Raw genomic sequence first — 22,077 nt, forward strand, 5'->3', positions numbered from 1 at the left:
CATGGTAGGAAATAGTCCAGGATCATCTTGGGGTTCTCTTTCCAAACTCCCTGTTCTATATCATTTCCCCAAAAGTCTATGAAGACCACCCTATTAATTAGGATTTTTCTTCCCATTCTTTTCTTACCTACTTTTTGAAATACAGTGAAGTTTTTCTTTCTTTTTTGGGGGGGGGAGGATTTTATTTCTTAAAAAAATTGTTAGACTGTTTTGTTTCTATTTGTATTATTTTTAGTGTGGATTTATATGCCAAAAAACTTAATACTTCCTTGTCTTAGGAGGAAATGTTACACACTGTTTTCTTCCCTTTTTCTCTCAGTATATATTTGAGATCCTACTGTGTGCCAGGCATTGTGCTATGTAGGTAGGTGCAGGGATACAATGATGAGTTAAACAGCTATGGTGCCTGTTCTCAGTATAGGGATCCATATAGCGATGAAAAAGGGGAAGCAATACATGAATAAAATAGATAATTGTAATGATGCTGTGGGGGAAACAAAAATAGGTTGAGCTAGAGAATAACACGAGGAGGCCCATTTTAGATAGGGTGGCTGGGAAAGGCTATGCAGAGGTGATATTAGGGGTGAGAGTTGAAGCATTATATCAAGAGAGAACACGTACAAAGGTCCTGAGATGAGGCTGGGAGAGCCTGGCTTGGAACTGAGATATGATATCAGGGTGAAGCTAAGTTGGGAAAGAGAGAGAGAGAGAGATGCAGGTCCTTACTGGCTGCGATGTAAGGTGTTTTGATTTTGAGGTGCCTAACTAGGGAGGAATTAAAGCCCCTTACTGGAGACCTGTAGGCAGCTTTTTGGGGAAGGTGTTTTTTGGACTTGCATTTGAAACCCAAGTTGAGATGTCAGGTAGGCATTTGAATATATGGGTCTGTTTTCCAGAGAAGAGGTTTCAGCGGGAAATACAAATATGGGAAACGTCAGTGAAAATATGAATTTAAATCACAGAGTGGATGAGATTACGTAAGACAGTCTAGAGGTAATAGGCTCAAGAGTTAACCTTGAGGCTCTCTAACATTTAGAGGTTGGGAGAGAAGGAACAGCAAAGGAAACTGATAAACAGTCGGCAGGAGGAAAACCAAGGGCGTGTTGTACTGGGGGTGAGTAGAGAAAATGATTCTAGGGGGAAGGAGTGCTCCACTGTGCCAAATGCTCCTCAAGATGAGAAGTCATGTAAGGGCACTGTTCTCCCTCAGGCTTGGAATGTGGGAGTCTTTGGGGCCTTCACAAGGGCAGTTTTGGTGGAGTGGTGGGCAGTTGCTGATTGGAACGGGCAGATGAATGGATGGGAGTTTGTAAGGAAGGGAGGATAGTGAGTAGAGACTCTTGGTAATGCCTGCACTTCCATGAAGGGGCTAGAGCCCTGCAAGGGAATGTAAGGTGTTTAGTCAGGGTTCTCCAGAGAGAAACAGAACTGATAGGATACACACACACAGAGGAGAAGGGATTTGTTAGGGGACTTGGCTTTCTTGATTATGGATGCTGATGAGTCCCAAGATAAGATGTCTGGGAGCAAGAGGACCAGAGAAGCTGGTAACATGGCTCATTCCAAGTCCAAAGGCTTCAGAACCAGGGCAGCTGATGGTGTAACTCTCGGTTCAAGGCTGAATTCCGGGCAGCCTGGGGAGCACTGATGTGAGTCCTGGAGTCCAAAGGCCGGAGATCCTAGAGTTCTGACATGCAGGGGCAGGAGTAGAAGAGCAGTCAGGCTCTAGGAGAGAGCAGATAAGAATTTGCCCTTCTTCCGCCTTTTTGTCATCTGGTCCCTAGTCGATTGGATGGTGCCAGTGCACATTGAGGGCAGATCTTTCCCACTCAGTCTACTGACTCTCCAGTTTCCTCTGGAACTTTCTTCCCAGACACACCTGGGGCAGCTCAATCATTCTAATCAAGTGCCAAACCCCATGGATTTCCCTTGCAGCAGACAAGGGATGGGCTCAGTGCCTGCTGAAGAATTAATAAGCAGTGCTTTACCAGTTATCTGGGTATCCTTTAATCCAGTCAAGTTGACACCTCCAATCAACCATCACATGGGGTTAAAGGAAGCGCAGGAGTTTGCTTGACTTTTTTAGATTTAGATAGGATATGATATTAAGTTGAACAACATGAAATTGGTGATATTTGACTATTTTTTACCTATAAGAATGGCAATTTCATCTAGTTTGAGCAAATAGAACACATCGTACTGCTGAGAATGAGTTGCTTTGAGAAGGGGAGCTGAATGGGGCAATACTGAGAGGGTTTAACTGAAAGAACAGAGACCAAACTTTTGAGCAGTTGAGGGAGATGGGATTGTTGCTAAGCAGAAGGTTGGCCTTTGAGGCAGGGGGAAGGGAAGGCATTTTCCAAATGTAACAGGAAGGAAGGCAAAATGTGCAGATTCAGCTGTGCTCATGATAAGTCCAGTCCCCGGCAGCCAGTGTCCTACCTGGGGCAAACAATTGTGTAATAAGTTTACAGATTTAGCTGTAGATAAACATTGATTGATTTTGTTCATAAAACTGAGTAGGTACTGATTTTGTTCTACTTTGTAGTAGAACTCTAAATTTGTTTTCCCCAAAGTCTTTGATATCTGTGATATTTTGCTCAGCTTTTCTTTCACTAAAATTGGAATAAATAAAATATCTTGACCTCTTTCCCTACTCCTCAACAGTGTAACACTGTGGCCTCCTTAAAGAACGGATTAGCAGATCAAAGAATAAAGTGGTTTTCTCACAAGTGATTTCCTTGCCCTACAGAAAATCATCTTTTTCAATACTACTATCAATATTCCTTGACTTGTCATCCTAACTGAAGTATTATCTATGATTTCTGTTACTTTAATGTAAACTATGAGTGCACTCTTCTCTGTCATGCATACAGAATTTGCTTATGAGGTGTGTGTATTTCGAGAATCAGCTGTTTGGAGGGACACTTTATTCCACTGCATAATGTAGTCTTTTTTATTTATTTATTTATTTATTTTTTTGAGACAGAGTCTCACTCTGTTGCCCGGGCTAGAGTGAGTGCCGTGGCGTCAGCTTAGCTCACAGCAACCTCAAACTCCTGGGCTCAAGCAATCCTTCTGCTTCAGCCTCCCGAGTAGCTGGGACTACAGGCATGCGCCACCATGCCCGGCTAATTTTTTCTATATATTTTTAGTTGTCCATATAATTTCTTTCTATTTTTAGCAGAGACGGGGTTTCGCTCTTGCTCAGGCTGGTCTCGAACTCCTGAGCTCAAACAATCCGCCCGCCTCGGCCTCCCAGAGTGCTAGGATTATAGGCGTGAGCCAACGCGCCTGGCCTCCACTGCATAATATAGTCTTAAAAATGATTTTCATTAGACCATTGTGTGGACATGTCCCTAGGCCACAATTTTCCCTATGCATGTAATTTAGCACAGAATTCCAGGTACTGGTCGTTAAGTTTATCTTTAAAACTGCAATGAGAATGAAAGTCATCTTTAATGCCCGTAGGATCCTTTTTCATGAAACATCTCCTGTAATGTTTATTTTGAATTATATTCTCATCCATGGGTTATGGGACCAAGGCCCTAGTAAAAATACTCCCAGGAGGGGTCCTCTTCTTACTCTGTGTGTACTTGTTGAGCTATAGGCAGCTTTGCTGTGTATGTGGCTCCCAAAATGATCTTTTCCTCAAAGCACAGAAAAATGTGGCTACCCTTGTATTAAGCTTGTGATATTATAATAGTGTAAGTATAAGATAGAACATGTAGCATTTTTAAAAGCTCTGAGGTAATGGCGTTTTACACTCAGCTCAGGTTTTATTTTATGGAGGTGTACAGCTTCACCCTGGCAAGGTGAGTCAACATGTTCTAATTGTGCTTGGAATAAGAAGGCCTTGATTTGCTGTCACCTGCTGTGGTAGAAATTGCATGCAGTGTCACCGAAGTAGATTTGTATCTTCAATATTGGACGTTTTCAACAGAATCTATCAGAAGTGATTTCAAAAACCCACAGTCTATGGTATGATGAGTGAAGAAAAGTTTTCCCCTTTTTTCAGAAAGCCTTTGATAGCAAGTCTGTTTAGGAAAATATATGCAGATTAATCAGTCGTGTATCTGACTATCAAATAGTTTTAGGTTCTTTGGGTTGAACTTGGGTTGAAAGGGTTATGCCAAGGATCCCTTTTGGTCTTTCTGTGGAGAATCACTCATAACCAATGTTGATGTGTACAGTATGATACTGCTCAACAGCCTTGCTGATCTGGAATCTACATGGTAGTTCAACTAGCTTCTCAGTCCAAGTCCTGAATGAGGGTTGCACTGATATTCCAAGTTGCCTTTGCTTCGCCATTTCCAGTTGTAAAGTGATGCGTATCTTTGCTTTGCTTTTCTCTTGGGGAAATGGGGCTTGAATTGCAGGATGAGATCTGTGCTAAAACCTTGTACTTTCTGTCTCTGTATATGCTGGTGAACAGGCTACAGAGTTCTACCTTGTGGTTACATCCCACCCCACCCCACCCTAGAGGTGGCAGTTACCTTAAAGGACTACAGTTTTGATGTGCAGGGGGCCATTGCTCTTGCATGCCTCTAGGTAGGGAGACTGCGAGAGCACCTTTCAGGTCTGTGGAGGTGCGTGGCTGCCTTGTGCGCCTGCCCTCTCCTCCCCACCATCAGGGCTGTGGGTGTTCGTCCCTAGTGTTGTGCCTCCCCCACCAAAGATAATTTGCTGCTAATTTTGGTTACTTTTTTTCTTATTCCAAAATCTCTTGCCTTATCTCTTCAGACTTCTGTCCGTTCTGGCCCAGTTTGCTCAAATTATCAGTCTTCTTTTGGTAGATTGTAGTCTCTTGATTTCTCCCCTTCCCGTTGTTGAACTGACCAGTAACCTGTGAGTATAATCCTTGTATCTTCTGCCCCCCATTACAAAACCAACTAATATTCATAACAGGCTGAAAGAGAATGTAAATATCCATGCTAGCTTTTAACCATCTTGTTATATTGCTTTTCATGTTTTTTTCTCCAAAAGTATGTTATACGTACTAAGCTGCCTTTTCTCTACTTCATTTCCTGAAAATACCTTATAATTCTATTTTTAAAAAATTTATATTTCTAAATTTTCAGTGACTGAAGACCATTTCATGATATAAATCTATCATTTGACCACTATTCCTACTTTTAGACATAAAGTAGGTGTTTTCTTTCTTCCCTTCTTTCCTTTCTGCCTTCTTGTTATTTCTGGGTAATGGGTGTCCAGAGTTGTTTGTTCACTGTGCGTATAGTTATTTTTTTAAACCTCAATGTAGATTGTTTGGAGTATGAGGGGTAGGCTGTTGACAGTTATGCTATCACCTAGTGTGTTCTAAGACAGGGATCCGTATCTTATGTATAGCTGTCCTTCCAGCTTGTAGCATTATACTGGACACAGTGAGTGTTTACTACAGAATTATTGTTGAGCTTCAGAAATACGAGGGCCATTTGACAAATGTATGAGTACCTGCTCTGTACTTGGAACCCAGGATATAGGGATGAACAGGACAATGATTGTCCTTGCTCTTATAAGCTGGGCTATTATTCTATATAGCAAGGTGAAGCCTCTTAATGTGAGAATCAGTGGAAAAAACCAAGACACACAGTATAGTAAAAGCAGACCGATGGTGTGGTTACTTGGGGGATGTTCATGCTTATGGCTAATTAAGAATTGACTAATCGATTTTTCTATAGATGGTATTTCTTACTTAGGATTGACCACTAGTGTTAATGGATTGAGATAAAAGGATCTTTTTCAGGTTCATACTTTCCGACTCTTGTAACTCTAATCAGTTACTCTTAAATTTTCATGCCTGAATATAATATGCCGTTATACTTACTGATTCCAGAGACCCAAAGATCTTTTAGAACTGAGTTTGAGGAAAATAAGAAATATATCTCAAAATATTTTTGGTCCTTCTATTTCACATTTTAAAATATGATTAAACAAAGATTGCAGCCGTGGAGAAGATTTGCTGCTGTAAATTGGTGTTTCAACCCTGCCAGCTGTCCATGCTTTCTGTGATCCCACTTATAAAAGTGGAAAGTGAAGGGTGAGTGGTTGCCCTCGTAGGCAGCCACATAATTTAAAAAAAAAAAAAAAAATATGTGTATGCCTCAGCAGAGCTATATTATTGTTTCATATAGCTGCCTTTTTCTTTTTTATTGTAGGGCCAGCTCTCAATGTTGCAAGAAAAAATAGACCATTTGGAGCGTTTGCTAGCTGAGAATAATGAGATCATCTCAAATATTAGAGACTCGGTGATCAATTTAAGTGAGTCTGTGGAGGACGGTCCGAAAAGTTCACAAGGCAATTTCAGCCAAGGTGCCGGCTCACACCTGCCATCACAACTGTCCCTCTCAGTTCACCCTGCAGACTGCATGTTTGCTTCACAGAGTGGAAGTCATAATTCAGATGTGCAGGTAATGTGTACATTTATTAACAATCACTGGGCTTCTTTGGGATTTGATCTGTTATCTGTCCTAAATTGGTAAGTTGCTTAAACTCTCTAGATTCTAGTTTCTCTTAAAAGTGCTTTGATTACTCACATTGAGCATTAATGTTCTTTTTAATGATAAAATTCTGTAATTTTGTGTTTCTCTCAGTTTTTCTTACTATTTTATACTTAAGTGAATACAGCCTTTTTTTTTTTGAGATGGAGTCTTGCTCTGTCACCCCAGCTAGAGTACAGTGGCATCATCATAGCTTACCGTAGCCTCAAACTCCTGGGCTCAAGTGATCCTCCTGCCTCAGCCTCCCAAGGAGCTGGGACTACACCCAGCTAATTTTTTCTATTTTTTGGTGGAGACGGGTGTTGCTCTTGCTCAGGCTGGTCTTGAACTCCTGACCTCAAGTGATCCTCCTGCCTCAGCCTCCTAGAGTTCTGGGATTACAGACGTGAGCCACTGCACCCGGCCAATACAGCCTTTTTATATACATTTCAGGTCTTGTTTTCTGTAATAGTTGAAAACCTTTTATAGATTTAAATTTTGCTGAAGAGATTTTCTTACCTTCCTTTTGAGAATACAAGAAAAACCCTGCTATTTATACCTGTTATACATTAAAAGTTTCATACAATGTAGAGTTAGTTTTTTTTTTTCCCATAGTTTTGGGGTTTTTTTGCTTTTTTGTTTTGGGTAATTATCCTTTTACAAGGGATAAGGAAAATATTGTAGCTACCGAGTACTTGAAATGTGACTAATTTGGCTTAAGATGTGCTCTCAGTGTAATACACACACAGTGTTTCAGACTTAGTATGCAAAATTTCTTAATTCATTTTTACATTGATTGTATGTTGAGATAATATTTCAGATATATTGGGTTAGATAAAACATCATTAAAATTAATTTCCCCTGCTTTGTTTTCCTAGAAAATTAAACTTGCATACTTGGCTTGTGTTGTATCTTTGTTGGACAGTTTACTGTTCTAGAGGGTAATGGAGTTGAAAACCAGGCTCAGAAAAGACTTTTGCGTTTCTTAAACTCAGAGCAAAACCACTCATACTGGCCCTGCAAATTAGGGGAGGGCTGTGTTTAATCTGTGCCTTAGACCAGAAACTGGATCTTGGTGGGAAGATCCTAAGGGGTGAATATTTTAAAGTTGGACAAAATTAGCTGGCTTCTGGCCTTGCTTTAGAGTAGGCATTTTCCACTGACTCCTGAGGGCAGAGAATGTGATATGATTTTGAGGCCATGGCTCACAGGCCAAGCTGGAAGCTGGGAACAGTGGCGCAGGCCAGGTCTTGCACCTGCAACCTCATCAGCTAGTGCATGGCCAGATTCAGATAGAATGATAATCCTGCACTTTGCAGGGAGAGCTGTTTCTATGAGGCTTGGCTTTATTTAGGATTTTATTGAGTACTTCTTAAGTACCTTGCCTTGATATCTATTCTAAGGGAACAGCAAAAACATTTTTATTTTTATTTTGTGGTCTAAGTCTGGGCTGAACAGAAGGGAGTTCAGAGCAACCATGGAAGGCAAGCAGAGTGAGGCAGGAGGGTCCTGGGATTGCTGCTGAGCCAAAGAAAGAACCAGAAGGAATAGCAGAGGCTGCTAACACATCCTCCTGCCCAGCTGGTTCCCAAAGATTTGTTGGCTCATCCTTGGGAGGGTTTTATTTTATTTATTAAAGTCATAAATTCCATAATGAGATATTTATGTTACTGTCTTAAAATACTTTGTATTGACTTTTATGTAATTTGTTTGGTATTTAAACATTTTTTTCCTAACCCATTTATATATTAATCAGAATGTAATTTTTGCAGCCTAATAAATTTTAATATAATTTAAATTTTACAAAATAGAGGTTCTTTGTCACTTTTAGTGTTACAGAGACTATGCGGAATAAAACTAAAGTTTTAGTTTTTTTTTCCTTTGCCTTCAAATAGATCATTAGCTGGAAGGCATACTGCATTGGAAATCTAGCATACATGTAGATACTCGAAAGCTAGATCCCAATTTATAAAATTTCCTCTATTTTTAAATGATTATGCCAATAGTTAACCCTTGTTGTTTTATTTTTATACTAGAAAAGGTAAATATAACATGTTACACAGAATAGCTACAAAAGCATTTTCATTCAGGTATAGAATTAAAAAATATGTAAGATTGATTATAAAATAGAGGCAACCCCAATAAAGTAAAAAGTCATTTTCAGTACTATATTTGAAAATGCTGAAATATTTGGTCATCATCAAATTTTATCAAATTTTTTTTTGTTGATTTTGTTTCTGTTAAATAAATTGTGTTGAGAATAAAGTAGGGGAAGAAGGAGTTAAATGAAATTATCTTTTATTAGAAGCAGATGGGAGAGGAGATTATTAAGGATAGTTTATATAGCACAAGTAGCATTTCAAGCCTTTGGATGGTGATTAAATATTTTCTGCCTTAAATGCTTCAATTAATGTCTACAGAATAATTTTATAAAGTATATATACAGAGTATAGCAGTGAATAATTTTGAGCAAATATTTACCAACATTAAATTTAAATTAATGGTTAAACTTTAATTTTTTTTCTTTTATATTTTTAGATGTTGGATGTTTATAGTCTACTTTCTTTTGACAATCCAGATGGTGGAGTTTGGAAGCAAGGATTTGCAATTGAGTATGGAAGTAAGGAATGGGACACTGAACCCCTTCAGATCTTTGTGGTGCCTCATTCCCATAATGACCCAGGTAAAATTTGCATTTCCAAAAAACTAGAGGTTATAAAGCTCCTTTAAGCCCAGAGTCTTTTAATGAGAATCTGGTAGAGCCCACTTCTCAAATTTTTAAGGCATTGTTCTGTGACTTTTAACAGTAACATATTCCTTTTATGTGTCATTATATTTTGTTGTTCTCATTTTATCAATTTATGTGTCATTCAGGCATAGTACTTGTGCAGTATGAAATAATAATAAACACAAGAAGGGCTTAGCTTGTACACTTTTCAGATACTGATTGTTTGTTTTAGTTACTTGTAAAATATTTCATGGGAGAATCATTTTGTGTCTATAAACTCTACTTTACAAAAGGCAGAATGCTAATAGAAAAGTTTGAATCTCTAAAATGGGTAGCCATGTAAAGTGCTTTAAGAACCTTGTGTTCAGGGTGTCAGGCAGACATGGATGTGAGTCCCAGCTCTATTTACACTTGTTAGTTAGATAACGTTAGGCAAGTTACTTAATGCTTCTAAGACTAAGTTTTTTCCCTGGTAGAATTAGGATGATAGTATCTGTTTGACAGGCTGAAATGTAAAGGAGTCATACATGGCACAAAAGTAGCTATTACTGTTAATCATTACTATTAATATTATTGTTTTTTCATATGATGGTTTTTATTTATTGTGGCCAGAGGGTTTTTTTTCCCCCTCCAAGGTAAGGGGAAATTGCAATAATTATAATGGGACATATGATTTGATGTGCTTATTTGTTAGCGTGAGTATACAGGCACAGAGTGGATGCCCAGTGAATTTAGTTGCAGCTTTTTTGAGGGAGGATGTATTTCCAAAGACTTCTTTTGAAGGACTTAGTTATCCTCCTGATAGTTACTTTTCTCAGTATCTCAATTTCATTATTACCATCAGAGACACTATTCGCCTAATACTTTGATGGTTTTTTCTTTTGCTTCCACATTCATTTATCTTCTACTTATTATTCTTTCCCACTAGTTTATTGGCAGGTATTTCTTTCTTTGTATTTCTAAGACAATAGAACATGTTACCTTAGGTATGGCCACATGATTTAGCCAAGTGTTTTTGCATGTGTGTGCCGCTTTTGGGTGTGAGAAGTAGTCTGGAAGATAGTGCTTGGATATTGAAATGTTTGCATTTCCGGAATAGTTAAGTATCTAGTGTGCACAGAGATATGAAATATGTGAAATCAATATTGTTCTGGAAATTTCTGATGAGCATTTGCCATACATCAATTTTGACTTAGTTTCCCTATCTTTGGTCTTAATGTCTCTATCTTTTCCTACAAATACCTGATAGTCTAAGTTTTCCTCATCTATATTTTAGATCACATCTTCCTTCTTAATCTTATCCTGTACCTTTCAAATCCAAACTCAGGGATGGCTGGGCATCACGAAAAGACTTCCTGGATTTGGAGTGGGGCAGAAAGAGGCCAGTGTCTTGGCTCTGCTCTGTGCTGCCTGTGTGTCCTTGGACACGTTTACATGTGTGTCTGTAAAATGGAGATCATACAGGTGGAGCAGCATCTTAAGCAGGGTTGGTTATAAAGTAAATTTAAAAGGTGATGAAAATTACCTCTAATCCAGATTTCTTTTTCTATTTATTCACTTGAGTACCAGATTAATTAGTACATTTGCATTTAGGGGATGTGTATGGAAAACACATATCTTTGATTGCTGGACTCACACTCGCTGAGTTGAGGTGCTGTCACTTCACATGTGGGATCTGAGACTGCCTGTGGGACTGCAGGTTATTTTTGCCTGTAGATCTCATATTCACTCTGGAATATTCAATTATTGAGTGAAATGGTAGTATGTAAATTGTCCTGTCCTCTTTCTCTGCCAATCATGCATCCTTTAATTCTTGCCACTTAATTGGGTGTGTGATGTGATTCCATTATATAATCTTCCTCACAGGTTTATAAATATACTTCAAGTTCTTCAAGTAAATTTATAAAGATACTTCAAATATCTTGCAAGTTCTCCTCATATGAAGCCTACTTCTTCTCCCTTTTTGATGTTGTTTTTAAGACCTTTATTCTCCTTTCCACTTTTCTGCCATTTTTAATTCCCACCAATCTCATTTCTTGTTATTCTATAACATGGGCACTTAATTACAATAATAAAATCTATGGTTTGCCAGGCAGGGTGCCAAATATTTTATAAACATCTAATGCTTACAGTAACCGTTGGGGTTAATGCCACTCTTCACAGTGAAGGTGTTACCAACTTGCCAAGGTTACACAGGTAGTAAGGGGCACCTGAATATTTCCCTGGGAGTTTACCTGGATTTCCTATTGGAATAACTTAGAGTGGCAGAGAACATATGTTTCTTATTAAACTCTCTCCTTGTTGCTTAGCCCAACACTTGGCATATAATAATTGCTAAGTATGTAAGGCCTTCTGTGACCTGTCTCCACACCCCTCTACCACATGCACATGCTGTACACACACCCCATGCTGGCACATATGCACAGAGGTAAGTATTTGCAGCACTTTGACCTGGCTCCTCACTGGAAAGTTAGCTCAAGGACTGGAACTTTGTTTCATTAACCACCACATCGGGATTGCCTAGATCAGTAACTGCCACATAATACTGTGTCATTACAGTTCTGTTAAATAAGTTAGTGAACTAGTGAATATGACTGTCCAGGCTAGGATGAGACATTTGACCTATTATTCTTTGGCGTGCTCTTTAACTTCCCTCATCCCCGATGGCTACTTATTTCTATTACTTAAAAATAACTTAAAGAACACTTTGTAACTTTGTATGCTAACAGCAGACAATAATAAGCTCTTTGAGGGCACGGATTGCCCCTGCCTTTTAGATCTTTTTGTTTGTTTGTTTGCATTAGGGTTCCTGCAGTAGTTGGTGTGTTGTTTTGTGAGTAGACATCCCTAATGACTGCCTGACTGCAGACTATGAATTTGTCTGCTGGTATGCTAGCAAGCAGAGTTGAATCTTTGTGTCTTAGTAAAAGATGTTGATGACTTTCACTCTCAGGCCCTTTTCCACTGGAGGAAAAAAATAATGGTCAGAAACAGACATTTTAAAACTACAGCAATTTTTGCTATCAAGCAAAATGCTATAGAGAAGAATCCACTGACTTCTCTTAATAATTTTCACTGTTCCTTAGAAAAAGAATATTGGTAAACTAAATTGTTCTGTGAAAAACTGAATCATTCTGAATCATGAAAAGCCACTCTTTCAATAGGGGAAAAAGTGAAAAGTATGTGCACATACGTTCTAAGTCAAAATGTGACTCTGTAATGGGAAATCTTTGTAGAATACTCCTAAATGAATGTGCAATTAGGCAATTTACTTTCTAAATGAGATTTATAAAGATTTGTTTGCATTTTCTGCAGCAACAATTTAAAACAAGCGTTAGCTCAGTAGTTTGTTTCATCAGTGGATTTTTGTCTGTTGGAAATAGAAATATTTGAAATAGATTTTTAAAAGATTCCCATATTTAGTTCCCTAACTTCCAGAATTTATGTGGCTGTGTTTTTTTATATGTAGATATTTTTATTTTTGGACTGCGTTGGTAATATCCCATAAGAAAAGGTAAATTTCAAAAATGTTTGTATCTTAATAAAATTCCTTATTATGTCTTCTAGTCTATAAGGACATGTAACAATTGTCATAAAATATTTAAGTGGTTTACATGGGTTAAAACAGAATTGGAAAGAAATTGTTAAGTAAATGCAGATAACTTTGTACTGTTATGCTTTTGAAAAATTTTGAATCATAGACCATGAAATTAAATGTTAGTTGATTGATACATGTTCATGTTGTATTTAATAAGCTGATTAAAACACAATTACAGCACCTTTGTATCTATAATCTTAATTCTTCACTTTCCACTAGTTAAACTACAGAAATATTTAGTTAATTTTCCTTCAAAGAAATCACAGTCTGTAGAAAGAAGATAAGGTATACTAAATGAAAGGTTGGACAGCATATTGTTAGTTAAGCAATTTGTGAAATGAACATTAGAAAATAATCCCCCATGTGGTATGACTCTAAAATAGCAGGAAGACCTAGGCCCAAGAGTTACACTGGAAAATAATTTTCTTTTGTGCATTTGCAGATCTTTTGCAGAATTTTTTATTGATTCAATGAGCAATTAAGACTTTTGGCTTTTTTCTTTTGTTTTTGGTAAAACTAAGAAAACAGATTTTTGCATTTAGTATTATATGACAATTATGTATCCTTGTTCTAAAAAAGTTTGTAAAAAGCATGTGAGGAAATCACAGTGTAATGTTACCTTTAAATATTTCTGTTCAAATATTGGCAAGTGTAGTTAAAATTTGAAAACAGTTTAGGTTAGCCATAGTTGGCTAATGTCTGTAGATGAAAGGTGGTAGCGACTTAGAAGTCTGGTTGCTAAAAGAACCTACTGATTAGAATGAGAGGGTCGGTAGGGGGAGAGGTTTGTATGTGGACACAGTTTGGAGAGTACTTTCTTTGGTTTAACTACTGCAGGATAAAGTGGATTCTTTGGTTTTGACTACTGTGATGGGAAATTTGAGTTTCTGGAGGTAAAATAGTATGAGAAGAACTGAGAGCCAGTGTTTGTTGCCTGTCCCACATCATGGGAGTGACAGGTCTGTGTTAGTGTTACTTTTTACTTTGTGTAATCCTTCCTGTAACCCTGAGAGGTGATAAACTAGCCCCATTTAACAGGCAAGGGCAGTGAGGCTAAGGTAGGGTGTGGTAATTTGTTCAAAGTCAGCCAATTATAAATTCTCAGAGACTGGTAAATTAAAGCTCACGTTTGCCTGATTCTAAAATCCCTGTTCTTTCCATTTACCATACTGCCTCTTAAGATACTTTATGCAAATAACTGTATTTCTTTTCTTCCTGTTTTATGGGCATTAGCCAATTTAACACATTTATCTTGACTTTGGATTGTTAATAGAGTTGTCAGATAGCAAATAAAAATATAGGATACTCAGTTAAATTTGAATTTTTGATGAACAATGAGTAGTTTTTTAATGTGTGTGTGTATATATGCCCCAAATATCACACGGGACATACTTAGCATTTATTTGTTTAAATGAAATTCATATATAACTTGGCCTCTTGTATTTTATCTGACAACCTTAATTGTTAAGAAAATGATAGCATTTAAGAATTAAATATTTATTTGGCTCTTTAGAATTCTGTTTTTAAGAGATCTCTAGAATTTATGTATTGAGGTCCCTTTTTAGAGGAAGCAAATATGGATGATTTGAGCTTTCATTGAACTTTATTCCCTGAGGAACACAAATCCAGTAGCTGCTGAGAAAAGTAGGTGATCATTAAACATCATCTGATTCCCCTCATTTCAGTTACCTTTGTCTGTCTTCCAAGCCTGAGTGTTTCAGAGCTCACCAATGCCCTGGTAAATACAAATTATTACTAAACTTAGGCGTTTACTATGTTCCATGCACTGGTCTAGGCATTTTACATGTATTGAATCCATTACTCTTCTCATCAACTTTATGACAGAATCCTATTATTACCCTTATTTCATAGGTTAGAAAAGAGGCAGAAGAGAGGATAAGTACTCTGTCCGTGGCAGGGTTGGGTTTGAACCCAAGCAATCTGGTTCCAGAACTAGGACTTGGAACCGTTTTTAATATGATATTACCTTTTATGGATAACTTTTCTGAAACCACAGGCAGAGCATTTAGGAGGAAAGTCTCTTACGTGTTTCCAAGCCAAATGTCATCTACTTTAGTATTATTAATCATAAAAAAGGTTTTAACTATCTTGCAAAAGTGGATACCTCACTGCACCATTTCCTATCCCTTTTTTCCTTCTGATTTTTCTGGTCTATCCTTATTGAAATGGATGTCTCTGTCCTTAAATACTACATTAGTACATGAGATGGTGAGTGGTTTTCTTCATTGCTACATTTTTTACAATTAGAAAGTGATTTAGAAGCAGTATTTTCCAGCTTTTAAAGTGGCTTCTTCTAGAGACTTTGGTAATTTGCCCAGTTTTTGTCTGACTATAAGACTAAGTAGTCCCCTCATGTATCCTAAGAGTAACCCATCAAAGGAAGTCACTTTTTCTTTTACTTCTAGCAGCGACTCTGCTATTATAGACAACTTTTTTTTATTATTTCAAGCAACCAAGCTCTCTTTGGGGGAGACTTATTAGGTCTGAAGTATCCTCAGTCAGTGTTAGTAGATGCTCATAGATGGGATTCTTAACAAAGGAGGGAAAAAACTTTAGTACAGATTCAGAAATTGTTTTGGAGGTTGATCTCACAATTGCAGGTATCACATATCAAGGTATGCAGGTCTTTTAAAGGACACCGAGAAAGGCAATATAGTAAGAGGTCACAGTTGGACATTATACATGTACAGCTGCAGAACAGACAAAACCCCTGTGTCTTAATGGTAATGCAGATAAGCTCTTATGGTGTGGAGTAAAATTTCCAGTGACAGCATCTCACAGGGATTCAAAAAGTGCTCTCTCAGGCGACTTAATGAAAGTGAAGCTGATATGCTTAGAAAACTATTAGATGACATTGAAAAAAAAAAAAAAAGGTTAGATTATTTTGGAAACCTGAGTTCAGAAGCATTTAGAGGAATCAGCAGGTTTATAGGTTTCCAAATACTCATAGGTCTTTAGAAGCCTCAACTTCATCTTCAACTCTCCTCTTACCCTCTCTTGGAAATTTTATTTGGTTACTAAGTTCTCTACATTTTGCCTCCTTGGCCTGTTATTTCCCTCTGTCCATTCCCACCACAATCTGTAACTATTTTTTAACAGAATTATTGCAGTGGTCTCATGTCCTGTTTCTCTGCTTCTGCTTTACCTTTTTAGTTTATCCTTTTCACTCTTACTACAGTTATTAATATTTTTGAAAGCACAGGTCAGAAAACCTTAATGTCCTTCTTCCAAAGTTTTCCATAAGAACCAGGAATGGTTTAGAAGGTTTTCAATGATCTATTCCCCACTTCTGTTTCTGTTTTTATTTCTCAACACATTCCCATCACGAACCCTGCATTGTGGCCATACCCAGCCACCTGCCTTTTCTATAGGTCCTCTTCTCTGTTTGGAACTACCACCTTTTCCCTCTGCCCAGATGATGACTAATCTAAGAATCTCTCTTCTGTTCTTCTGGTAGGACTTTACCATTTCTTTATTCCCATTGCATTTTGTTCATATTTTCACTGTGGAATCTGTTTCCATTTACCTTTGCTTTATTGCTTTGGCCTTATTAGATACTCAGTACATGTTTAAATGAATAAACCAGACGTTAATTAAAACTCTTTGACAGTGTATTGGGGGAAAAACAAGCTTAACTTATAATAGACATGTTGGAATTAAAATTAATCAGCAGCATATTTGAGTCATACCAATTAAGATTGTATGTCATCCCTTAAGTATTAGACCAGACGTTGCAGTTGAATATTGAAGGATTAACAAGTGACGAAAGAAACCTGTTGATCGTTTGTTGATAAAAAATAACATAATTACCAAAATAAAGGAAACTTATTAATTCTTTTAAAATTTGAAAATATTATTACATTGAAATGGAAAACAACGTAATGCTTAAGTTGCAATATGTTATTTATCTGAATATAATTATTTTTGACTCAAATTTTTTTCAAGTTTTCCAAAAAGTTGGTGCTTATTTAACTTTTGAGTGGAATTAATGTACTCATTTAAAAAATCATTAGTGTGGCTGTTGAAACCATAACAGTGTAATGATACTTACTGTGTGTGTGCATGGGGAGGGAGGTGCCTTCTTTTAAATCATCTTAGGGCTGACAGATTCTTTTTAAATATAAATGTTGTAGAAACTTAAAGATATTGGACAAAGATTATCAGGTTATCATCAGAACAGACAGTGAACTTATTAAATCTGTTAGTGTAGTATTTTTTATGCTTGGGTTCATTCTAGTTGAAGTAATAAATTTGCATTTTTACTGTAAAAGCCAGCTTTTGGGCTGTTCGGACACAGGTTTTGGGGGCCTGGTGCTCAGAAGGGCAGGGCAGGCTCTGGGTGAACAAGTTCTTTGTCTTGCGGATTTATCCTGTTGAAAGGGGTGTGGTCAGAGGAAGAATGGGGCGGTCCTTCTAGAGTCCAGGGCTCAAGGCCAGGCACCCCTTTCACAGTCCTCAGTGGTACTGTGTATGCCCTTGAACCAAATAAACCTACCTGTTCTTTAAGAGAATTAGAACTCCACATGGTCTTTAGATATCTAAGCTATGAGTGAGAGCCTAGAATTTGATTTCTCGGTGAACAATTACTAGGTGCTTCATTGTTCATGCACATTGAAAATAGGCAATAGAGTTTCTGAGTTTATTAGTTTTTTTATTTTAGAACTTAAATTTTTTGAGATGATAAAATAGTGGTATTAAATTTGAACTTATGCCTGCTTTGTAGAACTTCTAATTATGCACTCTTTGTTTGAAATATTTTCCCACTTTTTAAAAAACAGCTATTAGCTTTTTTTATGTGTGGTAGTGGTGTTAGTGTGAAAAAGAATAAATTGAAAGGTATTCTTAATGCTCTCCCAGCGCTGGTTCAATTTCCAAGTGTATTCAAGGGAAAGAAAAAAGCTGTGAATTGACCACTTAAGTAAATCAGTTTGCAACTCAGTGTCCTAAGATTATTAAACCTAGAGACAATTTTATGCCACAAAAATTCATCTCACACAACTTTTCATAAAATACTATACTATCTTTCTGATTGGTCTCATGTTAATATACAATTGTAGTTTTTACAGTAATTTAGAAAAAGAAAGAACCAATTCAGTGTAAAAGGGAATACTTGATTACTCTATTGTATAAGAGCAATAAAAGCTAATTTACTGTTATATTACTCAATATTGAAAGCTGCAAGAGGCTTTCAGTTCATTCTTCATTAGTTGTGCTATATTGTAGTGATATTAGCATCTATTATAGATGAGTTTTATGGAAAGCTTTTAAGTTGACATCTATGAGCTTATATTTTGGCTCATGTAAATATCTTTGACATATTTTCTGCATGATTTTTGAAGGGCGAATGAAGTAGTGAGGGCAAAATGGATTAATCAGTCACTGTGATTCCTCTATAAAAACTCTGATGATAAACTAGTGTTTGAAATGGTCTTAGTTCATCAGAAATTATAACTGTTGAAAATAAATTGTATTTTAAAAGAACTTTTTACTTATCTGTCTTTATTTAGTTCATCACAGATTATAGCTGTTGAAAATAAATTGTCCTTTGAAGAAACTTTTTACTTATCGGTCTTCATAAAGACTGGCCCTTCTAAATTTGTCTTTTATGCTAGATTACAGGAGTTTTATTAAATTAATCTTGGAGGCATTCCACTATTCACACTACTCTTTAGTTAATAGATAGGTAATAGTTTTGACGTTTGTTAAAATTTAGGCAAAAAGTATTAAAACATACGTAGTATCTTAAAGATGATAATTCTAATAGAGCCATTAGTAATCTACTTGGTCTGTGTTGCACATGTATAATAAAAGCATGGTACAGAAATACCTTAATTTACTTGTTTACATTTGATTTCAGCTCAATCTTGCAATATATAAGTAGATATAGTATATTAAATTAAATATTATGATGGTACTTGATAAAATAAATTCTCCTCACATTGCAATCTTTAGTTTTTGGATGGTAATAACACTAATTTGTTTTAGGACTCTATATATTTGCTAGGGCTGCCATAACAAAGTACCACCGACTGGGTGGCTTAAAACAACAGAAATTTATTTTCTCATAGTTCTGAAGGCTAGAAGTCTAAGATCAAGGTGTTGGCAGGGTTGGTTTCTTTTGAGGGCCTCTCTCCTTGGCTTGTAGATGACTGATCTTCCCTCTGTGTGTTTGTCTGTGTCCTAATCCCTTTTATAAGGACATGAGTCATACAGGATTAGAGCCCACCTTTGTGACCTCATTTTACCTTAATTACCTTTTTAAAGACCCTATCTCCAAATACAGTCATATTCTGAGACAGTAGGGGTTAGGACTTTGACATTTGACACAATTCAACCCAAAATAAGGGCATAGAGTGAATTCTATGCAAACTAAAAGTTTTGGGTAGCCAATATGTTTAAGATGTGTAGCAGTTTATTTAAATGTTTTAATTGTATACTTTTAAAAATTAGGAGTTGGGAATACCTTTTTTGTTTCCTCTTTACCTGGTTTAATTGTAGAGATGGGGGAAAGGGCAATTAAAGACTGATGATAATAATAGCAGCTAATATTTATCAAGTGCTACATTATACCCCACGCTTGGTTCTGAGCACTTGACTTTTTAGTAATAACTTCAGAGTGTTGACATGGTTAGCAGGGAGTGAGGGCATCCCCTTTATTTAAAGGTAGGTTGGGTTTTCTTGGCTCCTCCCTGGGAATCCAGATGTAGGTCCTCCTGCCTCAGTGCTCAGAGGCCCTGCTCCAGGTTAGTAGCTTTGTGAGGCGAGGTGAGATTCTCTGCAAACCACTATTTCATGAGATATGTTTGAGTTTTTCTGTAGGTACAGGCTTTTTAGTTAAATACAGAAAAATTGAGGTATCCAGAGAGCATTCTTAGGTAACAAATCATTTTAAAAGTACTCCAGATCAAGAAAGTCCTATAAAGACTGTTTTATATCGTATTCCTGTTTAGCTTGTAACCTTATACTTGCCATGTTGTAGGTGCTCAGTAAATAATTGTGGCATGAATGAGTAGATTCAGTTAAAGCAAGAGGGATAAATACAGTCACAGCTGCAGTGTATTTTTCAAAAGCTTGTATTGGCCTTGTCAAACTAGTTGTATTGTTTTTTCTGTCCTAGCAGGCTTTTATTATTTATTATTTGCCAGGAAATATAATGTACCTTGAATAGTAACTTAATCATAGACAGACAAAAGCAGCAGCCACCCGGACCCCTAATACTTTAGTCTTCTCACATGTTGAGGTTTGGCAACAATAGGGCAGTAAGTAGTTCAGCCTGGGTGTATAGAAACTCTCCTCTCTGTAAGAATTCATAGATGAGAACAGGTTATTTTCCAGGGGTGCACGTTGCCTACCACCAGTGGGTGGAATTGGTAGCTATTTATGTTTTTGCCTTGGCCATTTTAGCAGTCTGCCTCATGGGGCTATGTTTGGACTTGTGGGTCTTGTTAAAAATGTTTCTTATGGCCAAATTGCCAATGTCTTCACATAAAATTTACAGGATATTTTGAGAAGTATAGGAAAAATCAGAGAACTAAACTGCCAACATCTACAATTCTGTCTTGAAAAAACTTTACATAGACATGTACGTATTTGTTATTTGATTAGCGTCACTTTGTGCTTGTAAAAAATTGAATAATGAACAGCTTTTGAGAACAAATGCCTATTTTTGGCAGAATTCTATTTAATATTCACATTAACATTGTAATTGCCTTATTTTCTGCTGCTGGCTTTTAGGTGTAGTTGATACTTGTGATTTCCTTTTTCTTGGTTTAACTTATTTAATGGATGAGGAATTTTAGATGTGGCATAGGAGGATAAAATTTGGATCCCTTATCTTGAGAACAGTACCGCCAACTTGTTGACACTGTTTAGATTTTTAAAATTTAAAAAAATTTCTTAAACTAGGGATAAAAAATTGAATTCGTTACTATAATTGTTAGGTGTATATATAACTGCTTTTTAGCTTTAGGTCATCTTCATTATTTTTCTCATTTCTAAATGAATTTGTGTAGTTTTCAGGTATTTTCATCATTTCAATGTTAGTGGGTTTCTGAGTCCTGTACCAACTAGAATGGAATTTCATTAATTGAAAACACTTGTTAAATTTTTAAATATGTCTTTATATGAATGAAACATCTAAGGATGTCCAAAGGTAATGCAATGGAATGTGACTGAGTTGAAATCAGCCATATGAATCAGATCTTTGTGGTATATTTGTGTCTTGATTTAGGTTGGTTGAAGACTTTCGATGACTACTTTAGAGACAAGACTCAGTATATTTTTAATAACATGGTCCTAAAGCTGGGAGAAGACTCAAGGAGGAAGTTTATGTGGTCTGAGATCTCTTACCTTTCAAAGTGGTGGGATATTATAGATAATCAGAAGAAGGATGCTGTTAAAAGGTTTGTTTGAACATTTTTTGAAATTTGGTAATATTAAGGATTAATTATACAGTGAAACAAGTATTGAATTTTGAGAAGCTGAAAAGTCTTTGCTTTATATCTGAAACAAAGTATTGCTTCACATCCTTTTTTCATTGATTTTTGGTTCATCTCTGAAAAGCGATTTGAAACTTTTCTGTTTAAATCCTTATGTTCCAGCTTTGTCCTAGAAATGGAATTACTAGGTCAAAGGAGCATATAAACAAAGTGACCCCTGGAAAGTTTGTTTAAGTGTATTTTCAATCTTCCATGTAGAAAGTACCAATTTCTATGCCTGTTGGCCAACAATATAATTTTTGAAAACCTTGGCCAATTTGATAGTTGAAAAATTTTATTTTGATTGGTAAAAATGTTGCATATTTCTTCATACATACAAGCTAAGGTTTTTCTAACTTGCTTATTGTACATTTTCATACTGATTTGTAGGAATATTTATTTTATATGTATATACCTCTTTCCCTTATTTTTCCTCAAGTTTTTATTTTCTTCTTAATTCTTAGTTCTTGATATAGAGACTTTTAAAATTTTTATGTAGTCAAATCTATTAATCTGTTTTCTTTAGATGTTGCTTTCACTGTCATATTTAAAAAGGTCTTCCCCAATCTAGAGATCAGATATATCCTTTTTTTCTTAGTTTCATTTTTTACCATTCGTTATTTAAAATACTGAAATTTATGTTTTTTTCTAATATGGTGTGATGAGAAGTTCTCTGATCACCATGTACCCCTGTTCTTGGGAGTTAAGAATTACCTTATGATTTTTTCCCCATTTATTTAACATTACTTATCAGCACTTACTCTGTTAGGCCCT

The 22,077-nt window shown here is 36.5% G+C and overlaps 1 protein-coding gene across 1 annotated transcript in view; it reads left to right on the top strand.

Annotated features, from left to right (window-relative positions):
- The window catches only part of MAN2A1 (mannosidase alpha class 2A member 1), a 167,736-nt gene that overhangs the window by 15,321 nt on the left and 130,338 nt on the right, over positions 1-22,077 (top strand). The window contains exons 2-4 of the mRNA XM_069492771.1: positions 6,159-6,410; positions 9,018-9,162; positions 21,057-21,228. Coding sequence (XP_069348872.1) covers positions 6,159-6,410; positions 9,018-9,162; positions 21,057-21,228 — 569 coding nt within the window. The remainder of the gene's footprint in view (positions 1-6,158; positions 6,411-9,017; positions 9,163-21,056; positions 21,229-22,077) is intronic.

The sequence above is a fragment of the Eulemur rufifrons genome, chromosome 17, assembly GCF_041146395.1.
Source record: "Eulemur rufifrons isolate Redbay chromosome 17, OSU_ERuf_1, whole genome shotgun sequence".
Classification (NCBI taxonomy): Eukaryota; Metazoa; Chordata; class Mammalia; order Primates; family Lemuridae; genus Eulemur; species Eulemur rufifrons.